Raw genomic sequence first — 12,500 nt, 5'->3', positions numbered from 1 at the left:
TATCTATCCATCCATCTGTCCATCTATATATCTATCCATCCATCTATCCATCCATCTATCTATCTATCTATCTATCTATCTATCTATAACAATAGTCTTCATTTATAGACAATAGGCCTAATTGTAAAACAACATCCATCTATTGAAGTGATGATGTCATTGCTGACATCTTTGTTCTCTTTTGAGAATCAAACAAAAGAGATTTAAATTAAAAAAAGAAATCAAACAAACAAGTGAAATGAACTGAAGTGCTTTGAATTCACTGGCAGGAGCAACTAGTGAGGAGGAGCAAACATTTAACAATGAGGGAGAGATTGAACAAAGAGAAAGAGGAGAGGACAGAGAGAGAGATGGAAGAGATGGAAGAGAGGGTGCAGGTTATGGAAAGGAGAGAGACATGGAAATGGAGACTGAGGGAAATAGCACAGGAGACACAAGGGGACAAGAGAGACCAAATACCAATACTAGAGTAGACCAGGCCGGAAGAGAGGTGGCAGGAATAGGAGAGAGAGATGAGGGGTGAGAGAGAGATGAGGGGTGAGAGAGAGATGAGGGGTGAGAGAGAGTTGAGGGGTAAGAGAGAGATGAGGGGTGAGAGAGAGTTGAGGGGTGAGAGAGAGATGAGGGGTGAGAGAGAGTTGAGGGGTAAGAGAGAGATGAGGGGTGAGAGAGAGATGAGGGGTGAGAGAGAGATGAGGGGTGAGAGAGAGATGAGGGGTGAGAGAAGAGATGAGGGGTGAGAGAGAGATGAGGGGTGAGAGAGATGAGGGGTGAGAGAGAGATGAGGGGTGAGAGAGAGATGAGGGGTGAGAGAGAGATGAGGGGTGAGAGAAAGATGAGGGGTGAGAGAGAGATGAGGGGTGAGAGAGAGATGAGGGGTGAGAGAGCTGATAACGGTCAAAGAGAGAGATGAGGGGTGAGAGAAAGATGAGGGGTGAGAGAGATGATAACGGTCAAAGAGAGACTACATGACTGACTTCACTGACTGATGAAGAAAGAAGTGTTTCAAACATGAATATAATTACCCCAAAACAAAGTTTGGTGAAAAGCAATTACGCGATAACATGAAGTGGGAGGAGAAATATCCTTGGCTAAGATATTCTGTTTCAGAAGATTCCACCTAGTGTTTCATTTGTATGTCATTTAGTAAAAAACTAAAAAACACAATCTTCATAAACGACGGATTTCGAGAGTGGAAAAATACCATTGGAGAGAAGCGGGGCATCATTTCTAATCACAGATGTCGTCCAGCACCTACATGCCTCGGAGCTGGATGAACATGTTCTGTCAGTCGCCCGAGGGCAACAGAAAAGCATTCATTCTGTTCTGAGTGATGAGAGAAGGTTGGAATGAATCGCAAAGCTCTACTTTCCATTATTGATGTTGTCAACTGTCAATCAACTGATTCTTAAGCATTACACTTTCAACAATAATTTATATTGCAGCCCACTGACTTGGTTTGAAATCAATTATATTATCCAATTTCAGACCCCCCACAGGACTTAAACAGCACCTCACGAGATCATGAAAATCCCCAAAATCTCAGGGGTCCCCCGAACCCCCCCTTTAAGGTTTGGACCTCGGTATTTAGGAAATCCTAGATACGGCCCTGCCCTGTCTGTCTGTCTGTCTGTCTGTCTGTCTGTCTGTCTGTCTGTCTGTCTGTCTGTCTGTCTGTCTGTCTGTCTGTCTGTCTGTCTGTCTGTCTGTCTGTCTGTGTGTGTGTGTGTGTGTGTGTGTGTGTGTGTGCTCACAGAGATGTGGCTCTTGTAGACGTAGTGGTCCCCACGGCGCCGGGTCAGCAGCAGGAGGCGCTGGAAGAGGAACAGGGTTCTCTGGTTCTTGGCCCGGTGGACCCGGAAGGTTCCCTCCAGAACCAGCTCTCCATAGGTGGTCAGATCTGGACCTTTCCACTGCAGGAGCAGAGACTGCACCTCCTGGGGAGAGGGGAGCTTTTTTTTACTTTTAATAAAACCTTTATTTAAGTCATTTTAAATAAAAAACTTACAAATTCATCACATTCATTTTTTATTAAATTTGTTTTATATTCTTATCAAAGCTCACACATAAAAAAACACATTTTCCAGCGTACCGTCTTCCCTTGCCGTACATAGAACGTGTCTGACCCCCAAAGAGTCCTGAAAGCAGGCAGGTTGTTGGTCACGCTGTAAAAGGCATGTTCTGCTTTTAGCCGAGCGGCACCTGGTTCTTCCTGCTCCTAACCCTTCACTCTCTGACCAACATCTGTCCAGCCCCTAGCACCTGGTTCTTCCTGCTCCTAACCCTTCACTCTCTGATCAACATCTGTCCAGCCCCTAGCACCTGGTTCTTCCTGCTCCTAACCCTTCACTCTCTGACCAACATCTGTCCAGCCCCTAGCACCTGGTTCTTACTGCTCCTAACCCTTCACTCTGATCAACATCTGTCCAGCCCCTAGCACCTGGTTCTTCCTGCTCCTAACCCTTCACTCTGATCAACATCTGTCCAGCCCCTAGCACCTGGTTCTTCCTGCTCCTAACCCTTCACTCTCTGATCAACATCTGTCCAGCCCCTAGCACCTGGTTCTTCCTGCTCCTAACCCTTCACTCTCTGATCAACATCTGTCCAGCCCCTAGCACCTGGTTCTTCCTGCTCCTAACCCTTCACTCTCTGATCAACATCTGTCCAGCCCCTAGCACCTGGTTCTTCCTGCTCCTAACCCTTCACTCTCTGACCAACATCTGTCCAGCCCCTAGCACCTGGTTCTTACTGCTCCTAACCCTTCACTCTGACCAACATCTGTCCAGCCCCTAGCACCTGGTTCTTCCTGCTCCTAACCCTTCACTCTGATCAACATCTGTCCAGCCCCTAGCACCTGGTTCTTCCTGCTCCTAACCCTTCACTCTCTGATCAACATCTGTCCAGCCCCTAGCACCTGGTTCTTCCTGCTCCTAACCCTTCACTCTGATCAACATCTGTCCAGCCCCTAGCACCTGGTTCTTCCTGCTCCTAACCCTTCACTCTCTGATCAACATCTGTCCAGCCCCTAGCACCTGGTTCTTCCTGCTCCTAACCCTTCACTCTCTGATCAACATCTGTCCAGCCCCTAGCACCTGGTTCTTCCTGCTCCTAACCCTTCACTCTCTGATCAACATCTGTCCAGCCCTAGCACCTGGTTCTTCCTGCTCCTAACCCTTCACTCTGATCAACATCTGTCAGCCCCTAGCACCCTGGTTCTTCATGCTCCTAACCCTTCACTCTCTGACCAACATCTGTCCAGCCCCTAGCACCTGGTTCTTCCTGCTCCTAACCCTTCACACTGATCAACATCTGTCCAGCCCCCTAGCACCTGGTTCTTCCTGCTCCTAACCCCTTCACACTCTGACCACATCTGTCCAGCCCCTAGCACCTGGTTCTTCCTGCTCCTAACCCTTCACTCTGATCAACATCTGTCCAGCTCCTAGCACCTGGTTCTTCCTGCTCCTAACCCTTCACACTCTGACCAACATCTGTCCAGCCCCTAGCACCTGGTTCTTCTCCTGCCTCCTAACCCTTCACTCTGATCAACATCTGTCCAGCCCCTAGCACCTGGTTCTTCCTGCTCCTAACCCTTCACTCTGATCAACATCTGTCCAGCCCCTAGCACCTGGTTCTTCCTGCTCCTAACCCTTCACTCTCTGATCAACATCTGTCCAGCCCCTAGCACCTGGTTCTTCCTGCTCCTAACCCTTCACTCTGATCAACATCTGTCCAGCCCCTAGCACCTGGTTCTTCCTGCTCCTAACCCTTCACACTCTGATCAACATCTGTCCAGCCCCTAGCACCTGGTTCTTCCTGCTCCTAACCCTTCACTCTGATCAACATCTGTCCAGCTCCTAGCACTGGTTCTTCCTGCTCCTAACCCTTCACACTCTGATCAACATCTGTCCAGCCCCTAGCACCTGGTTCTTCCTGCTCCTAACCCTTCACTCTGATCAACATCTGTCCAGCTCCTAGCACCTGGTTCTTCCTGCTCCTAACCCTTCACTCACTGATCAACATCTGTCCAGCCCCTAGCACCTGGTTCTTCCTGCTCTAAACCCTTCACACTCTGACCAACATCTGTCCAGCCCCTAGCACCTGGTTCTTCCTGTTCCTAACCCCTTCACACTCTGACCAACATCTGTCCAGCCCTAGCACCTGGTTCTTCCTGTTCCTAACCTTCACACTCTGACCAACATCTGTCCAGCCCCTAGCACCTGGTTCTTCCTGCTCCTAACCCTTCACACTCTGACCAACATCTGTCCAGCCAGAGTCCACATCTCAGAGCTGAGAGTTCTGCTCCTCTGAGCTCAGCTGAGGAAGCTCTGCAGCAGAGTCCACATCTCATTCATCAGCCTTGAACACATCTGAGTAGAATCTACTGATGCTTCTCATCTCAGCCGGCTCCGTGGTCACCTTTCCCTCAGGAAGACACAACATCTGTTTCCTCTTTACCACTGATTCTTCAAAGTGAAAAAGAAGGCGGTGGGTGCGTCTATGTCCTGGAGTTTGGGGAAACGGGCTCGGACTAAAGCTCCTTTGGCTCTTTCTTGCATAAAGGAGCTCCTGTCCTTTTGTCTCTGGCATCACTCTGTGGATCAGTCTGTCAGACACTTTGTCTATGATCTCTCCTTCTAAACTCTCCACTGCTCTCTTCACGTTGGCTGTTGGATAGGAGCTGTATTGTTGGCAAAAAACCTTCCTTGGGCTCTCCCTACCTCCACCACTGAGTAAGGGAAGAACAACTATCTTTTCTAGATCTCCAGTAAGCCCAACACATTCACAGAATTCAAATCATGTAATAATCTATTATTGAAATGCCAGAAAGATCTCTCTCTCTCTCTCTCTCTCTCTCTCTCTCTCTCTCTCTCTCCTCTCTCTCTCTCTCTCTCTCTCTCTCTCTCTCTCTCTCTCTCTCTCTCTCTCTCTCTCTCTCTTCTCTCTCTCTCTCTCTCTCTCTCTCTCTCTCTCTCTCTCTCTCTCTCTCTCTCTCTCTCTCCTCTCTCTCTCTCTCTCTCTCTCTCTCTCTCTCTCTCTCTCTCTCTCTCTCTCTCTCTCTCTCTCTCTCTCTCTCTCTCTCAGAAGCAGCTCTCACTGTGTGTGTGTGTGTGTGTGTGTACCTGCAGCCTCACAGCGTGCTCGTGCCTCCTCTTCATCTCGTTGATGTACCATGCGACCCCCGTCATGGTGCAGATGGCCTCCTCCACCACCTGGGAGCCCGGCAGCCTGCGGGTCGAAGTGCTTCAGGATCTCCTGCAGGGGGCAGTGTCACATCAGGGGACTGCTCATTACTACTGAACAAATCTGAACTCTGAATACTTTGCCCGTCCGTGTGTGTGTGTGTGTGTGTGTGTGTGTGTGTGTGTGTGTGTGTGTGTGTGTGTGTGTGTGTGTGTGTGTGTGTGTGTGTGTGTGTGAGTGTGTGTGTGTGTGTGTGTGTGTGTGTGTGTGAGTGTGAGTGTGAGTGTGTGTGTGTGTGTGTGTGTGTACCTGCAGCAGCAGGTGGTACTTGAGGATCCTCTGCACTGGTTTCAGAAGGTAGGATCCGATGGCAGGCCTGGCGTTCCTGGAAGAACTGAGAGAGAGACTGAGACCTCATGCAGTCCGTCAGAGCTGCCACTGAGCTGCAGGAGAACAACAAGTCAACAATAGAGACAACACGTCAACAACAGAGACAACACGTCAACAACAGAGACATTACATGTTACTTGTTAGACGCTTTTATCCAAAGCGACTTAAATACTCAATACTGAGGAAAATCAAGTTGTAAACAATAGAGACAGTTGTAAACAATAGAGACAGATGTAAACAATAGAGACAGATGTAAACAATAGAGACAGATGTAAACAATAGAGACAGTTGTAAACACGTAGACAGATGTAAACAATAGAGGACAGTTGTAAACAATAGAGACAGATGTAAACATAGAGACAGATGTAAACAATAGAGACAGTTGTAAACACGTAGAGACAGATGTAAACAATAGAGACAGATGTAAACAATAGAGACAGTTGTAAACACGTAGAGACAGTTGTAAACAATAGAGACAGATGTAAACAATAGAGACAGTTGTAAACAATAGAGACAGATGTAAACAATAGAGACAGATGTAAACAATAGAGACAGTTGTAAACATGTAGAGACAGTTGTAAACAATAGAGACAGATGTAAACAATAGAGACAGATGTAAACAATAGAGACAGATGTAAACAATAGAGACAGTTGTAAACACGTAGAGACAGATGTAAACAATAGAGACAGTTGTAAACAATAGAGACAGATGTAAACAATAGAGACAGATGTAAACAATAGAGACAGTTGTAAACACGTAGAGACAGATGTAAACAATAGAGACAGATGTAAACAATAGAGACAGTTGTAAACACGTAGAGACAGTTGTAAACAATAGAGACAGATGTAAACAATAGAGACAGTTGTAAACAATAGAGACAGATGTAAACAATAGAGACAGATGTAAACAATAGAGACAGTTGTAAACATGTAGAGACAGTTGTAAACAATAGAGACAGATGTAAACAATAGAGACAGTTGTAAACAATAGAGACAGATGTAAACAATAGAGACAGATGTAAACAATAGAGACAGTTGTAAACAATAGAGACAGTTGTAAACACGTAGAGACAGTTGTAAACAATAGAGACAGATGTAAACACGTAGAGACAGTTGTAAACAATAGAGACAGATGTAAACAATAGAGACAGTTGTAAACAATAGAGACAGATGTAAACAATAGAGACAGTTGTAAACAATAGAGACAGATGTAAACAATAGAGACAGTTGTAAACACGTAGAGACAGTTGTAAACACGTAGAGACAGATGTAAACACGTAGAGACAGATGTAAACACGTAGAGACAGATGTAAACAATAGAGACAGATGTAAACAATAGAGACAGTTGTAAACAATAGAGACAGTTGTAAACACGTAGAGACAGATGTAAACAATAGAGACAGTTGTAAACAATAGAGACAGATGTAAACAATAGAGACAGTTGTAAACAATAGAGACAGATGTAAACACATAGAGACAGTTGTAAACACGTAGAGACAGATGTAAACAATAGAGACAGTTGTAAACACGTAGAGACAGTTGTAAACACGTAGAGACAGATGTAAACACGTAGAGACAGTTGTAAACACGTAGAGACAGATGTAAACAATAGAGACAGTTGTAAACAATAGAGACAGTTGTAAACACGTAGAGACAGATGTAAATACGTAGAGACAGTTGTAAACACGTAGAGACAGTTGTAAACACGTAGAGACAGATGTAAACAATAGAGACAGTTGTAAACACATAGAGACAGTTGTAAACACGTAGAGACAGATGTAAACACGTAGAGACAGATGTAAACACGTAGAGACAGTTGTAAACACGTAGAGACAGATGTAAATACGTAGAGACAGATGTAAACACATAGAGACAGTTGTAAACACGTAGAGACAGATGTAAACACGTAGAGACAGATGTAAACACGTAGAGACAGTTGTAAACACGTAGAGACAGATGTAAACACGTAGAGACAGTTGTAAACACGTAGAGACAGATGTAAACAATAGAGACAGTTGTAAACACATAGAGACAGTTGTAAACACGTAGAGACAGATGTAAACACGTAGAGACAGATGTAAACACGTAGAGACAGTTGTAAACACGTAGAGACAGATGTAAATACGTAGAGACAGATGTAAACACATAGAGACAGTTGTAAACACGTAGAGACAGATGTAAACACATAGAGACAGTTGTAAACAGGTAGAGACAGATGTAAACACGTAGAGACAGTTGTAAACACGTAGAGACAGATGTAAATACGTAGAGACAGTTGTAAACACGTAGAGACAGATGTAAACAATAGAGACAGTTGTAAACACGTAGAGACAGATGTAAACACGTAGAGACAGATGTAAACAATAGAGACAGATGTAAACAATAGAGACAGATGTAAACACGTAGAGACAGATGTAAACACGTAGAGACAGATGTAAACAATAGAGACAGATGTAAACAATAGAGACAGTTGTAAACACATAGAGACAGTTGTAAACACGTAGAGACAGATGTAAACACGTAGAGACAGTTGTAAACACGTAGAGACAGATGTAAACACGTAGAGACAGATGTAAACACGTAGAGACAGATGTAAACAATAGAGACAGATGTAAACAATAGAGACAGTTGTAAACACATAGAGACAGTTGTAAACACGTAGAGACAGATGTAAACACGTAGAGACAGTTGTAAACACGTAGAGACAGATGTAAACACGTAGAGACAGATGTAAACAATAGAGACAGATGTAAACACGTAGAGACAGATGTAAACAATAGAGACAGTTGTAAACACGTAGAGACAGATGTAAACACGTAGAGACAGATGTAAATACGTAGAGACAGTTGTAAACACGTAGAGACAGTTGTAAACACATAGAGACAGTTGTAAACAATAGAGACAGTTGTAAACACGTAGAGACAGATGTAAACACGTAGAGACAGTTGTAAACACGTAGAGACAGATGTAAACACGTAGAGACAGATGTAAACACGTAGAGACAGATGTAAATACGTAGAGACAGTTGTAAACACGTAGAGACAGATGTAAATACGTAGAGACAGTTGTAAACACGTAGAGACAGTTGTAAACAATAGAGACAGTTGTAAACACGTAGAGACAGATGTAAACACGTAGAGACAGATGTAAACACGTAGAGACAGATGTAAATACGTAGAGACAGTTGTAAACACGTAGAGACAGATGTAAATACGTAGAGACAGTTGTAAACACATAGAGACAGTTGTAAACACGTAGAGACAGATGTAAATACGTAGAGACAGTTGTAAACACGTAGAGACAGTTGTAAACACGTAGAGACAGTTGTAAACACATAGAGGACGCAGATCTTACTTGGGGTAGTTGGTGCAGTACTGGGTGTAGATCTCGAAGTACTCGCTCTGAAAGGAGACCGTAAATAAAGATGTTTACACAGACGTAAACAACAACACTGAAGGGTAAACAACAACACAGAAGTGTAAACAGTAGTTTGATGTTCTGCGGAGGAATGGATGATATGAACTGATGGACGGATCACCTTGATGACGAAGCAGCGGGCGACGGCCACCGGGTCGCTCTCACATCGATCCAGAGCCTGGAGCAGCTCGCTGAGGACAGGGGACAGTCAACACCACAACAACAACAAACTGTTGGTCTATCTGAATATGTTTGATATGATGATGAAGAGCACCTGTTGAACTCGTAGATGTCCTCGATGTTCCCGAACAGAGCGCAGACCTGCTCCGGGCGGAGGCTCAGCTCACAGCCGTCGATGATGTGGGCCAGGTAGTCCTGGGGGGCGGAAAGGTTTGTAAAAAAGGAGTGTGAACAAGGGCCCTTTCTCTTTTCTCTAATTCCCCTCCTCGACTCCTATCCTCGTGTCTTAGTCCCGCCCACAGGAGATGCGAGCAGAGGAGGGGAAGCAGCAGGCGGTTAAAGAAATGATAACTCCTCTCCTCTGAGCGGTCATTTTAAAGAGACGTCCTTTAATGATCAATCAATCAATGTTTATTTATATAGCCCAATATCACAAATGTTTCATTTGTCTCAGTGGACTTCACAGTTCAGAATATCAGTATGACAATACGACACCCTCTTTCCTCAGACCCTCTGTCCTTAGACCCTCTGTCCTTAGACCCTCTGTCCTTAGACCCTCACATCGTACAAGGAAACACTTCCGGAGAAACCCCCACAGTTTAAAGGGGAACATGGGAGAAACCTCTGGGAGAGCAACAGAGGAGGGATCCCTCTCCCAGGACGGACAGACGTGCAATAGATGCCGTGTGTAAATCGAAAAGATAATACATTTACAACATAGGTAGACCAAATGTTTGGAAATGCATGTGTCTGTAATAAGAAGATGAATCCACGAGGATGTCAACAGTCTTGTGGGAGCCATCAGGGAAGTAGTATGATGAGAGTCAGGCAGGACCGCAGAGACAGATTCAGCCACGACTCAAAGTCCACGACTCAGATCCAGTGCTCAGGATAGAGGATCCAGGACACACGACCACAGCAACAGGATCAGCCTGGACTCAGGATTGGGGCGTAGAGAGAAACCAAAAAGAGATTTTGGGGAAGCTGGGTTAATCGGAACATGAGAGTACACAGGTACAGACAGACAGAAGGAAGAAGTAAGGTGTCCCCCCAAACAGTCTAAGGCCCAGGCATCCTCAAAGTCCGGATTCCGGTCCGATTCTCCGCTGTGTCCACTGCAAACAGCGCTCTGCATGTCCGACTGTTCCACTGTCTGTGTGTGTCTATCAACGCATTGGTCCAATCACATTCAGCATCCCTTTTTTTCTTTGTGGGGGTCTGCCCCCCAAAAAACAGTTTGAAGTCCTGAGAAAGTCAAAATAAGACGGGGTGTAAAACTACACAGAAAGTAACCACTTTGATTGAACTAGGCCAGGAGGTAAGGGCTTTCCACTGGATCATAACTGAAGTATAAAAGAATGCATGACTGAAGTGATGGAGACCATGTTTAACTTCTGTGTCAGAGGATTTTAAAAACCTTTGTATCTCTCTGAATGTTAGACATGCACCTCTGCGTACATTTAGAGTGAAGGGACGAGATAATCCTTGGTTTTCTGCTGAGCTGTCCAGTCTCCTTCATGAGAGAAACAAGGCCTGGGCAAAGGCTAGGAAATCAGGCTCAGAGGTAGAATGGCTGCGTTTTAGGCAGCTAAGGAATAGCTTCACTTCACATCAAAAGTGCTCAGTCTAAGTATTATCTGTCAGTTTCCACAAAGAACGTGAATAATCCTGGAACATGTTGGAAAGCCATAAAATCAACATCCACCGGTGAGATCCCAAATGACAGCATCTGGCTCTCTATCAGACAGGACCACCATGTTACATTGCTTTAATGAGCATTTTGTGTCCTGTGGCTCTCTGTTTGATTCTGTCTCTAACTCTGCTTCTGTGAACACCCCAGTCTGTGACTCTGAACAAGGTGGTCTGGAAAGCCCTTTCAGTTTTACTCCTTTTACTGTTGATGTTGTTCATGAAGCATTAACCAAGTTAGATCCTAGGAAACCGGCTGGCCCGGACAACGTAGAACCTTTCTTTTTAAAGATCGCTGCAGATTTTATTGCTCCTCCTCTCACTTCTCTTTTTAACCTCTCCCTCAGCACAAACACAATTCCAAAAGTATGGAAGTCAGCGTATGTCTTGCCTTTGCTAAAAGGAGGGGAGGCCACTTTATTAAATAACTATAGGCCCATCTCTAAATGATCAGTTCTGGTGAAGGTGTTCGAACGCCTAGTGAGTGAACAGGTGAAGGAGTTTTTATGTAAAAATGACATCCTGTCTAAACATCAGTCAGGCTTCAGAAAGAAACACAGCACCATCACTGCCACAATGAAAGAGGTGAATGACATTAAGAGTATCTTAGATAATAAGCAGAGTTGTGCAGCCCTATTTGTTGACCTGTCCAAAGCGTTTGATACCGTCGATCATCACATCTTAACACTAGAACCGCCAGAGGTCGCTGTATGATGTACAATGTTCTTTTATTTATCATACAGAACAGTGAGTTCTGATCGCACAGGGATGAAACTTATACCAATAGAATCTGTGGACTCTCAGCTTTTCATATGATAAAGTTTGTGCAGATAGCATGAAGTTTAAAATATCGCTAAGAGTGCTGATTTAAACGCTTGGTGTTAGACTTGTGTTTTGTTTAGGTACAAATCTCTCTATCTCTCTCTATCTATATATCTGTAATGTTCTGTTCTATGAACATATAATTGTCTACATAAATAGACGACGCGGACTACTTCTCTCATTCCGAGTGTCCATCTTTATTCAACTGGCACGTAACCTGCACACATGCATTACGTCCTCAACGTGAGCTCAGTCATCCAAGATCTTGTATTCTCCAATATGTTACACTATCTATAACTATCTATCTGTCTATCTCTCTCTCTATCCATCTATCAATATATCTATCTATCTATCTATAACTATCTATCTGTCTATTTCTCTCTCTATCCATCTATCAATATATCTATCTATCTATCTCTCTATCTATCTGTCTATCTCTCTCTCTATCCATCTATCAATATATCTATCTATCTATCTCTCTATCTATCTGTCTATCTCTCTCTCTATCCATCTATCAATATATCTATCTATCTATCTATCTATCTATCTGTCTATCTATATGGAACCACAGTAGACAAAAGGCATTGCTATAGCAACACGTCATGTTTACGCTGCATTTTCTATGAGGTAAATATTACCCGCTGGCGGATATAGGTATAAATGGCATTTCTTTGGGCGGTTTTTTCAATCTGACTTCATATTGACAATTGTTAACAACAGAGGGTGCTACATAACACACTTTCAGGAAAAGTCACGGACTGGGAGACTTTAATATGTTATTGAACAAAAGTTACATACAATCAAAAAACAGCTGCGGGTAA

General features: G+C 44.1%; 1 protein-coding gene across 1 annotated transcript in view; it reads right to left on the bottom strand.

Moving 5' to 3' along the window:
* The window catches only part of LOC307016321 (uncharacterized protein), a 42,704-nt gene that overhangs the window by 11,943 nt on the left and 18,261 nt on the right, over nt 1-12,500 (bottom strand). The window contains 7 exon segments of the mRNA XM_079645360.1: nt 1,755-1,937; nt 5,121-5,213; nt 5,215-5,253; nt 5,491-5,553; nt 5,555-5,624; nt 8,926-8,972; nt 9,110-9,179. Of these exon segments, the coding sequence (XP_079501486.1) occupies nt 1,755-1,937; nt 5,121-5,213; nt 5,215-5,253; nt 5,491-5,553; nt 5,555-5,624; nt 8,926-8,972; nt 9,110-9,179 (565 nt within the window).

Source organism: Notothenia rossii (assembly GCF_949606895.1).
Source record: "Notothenia rossii genome assembly, chromosome: 8".
NCBI classification, from domain to species: domain Eukaryota; kingdom Metazoa; phylum Chordata; class Actinopteri; order Perciformes; family Nototheniidae; genus Notothenia; species Notothenia rossii.
The sequence above is the reverse complement of the archived record's forward strand: the minus strand, read 5'-3'. Positions and strand labels throughout refer to the sequence as shown.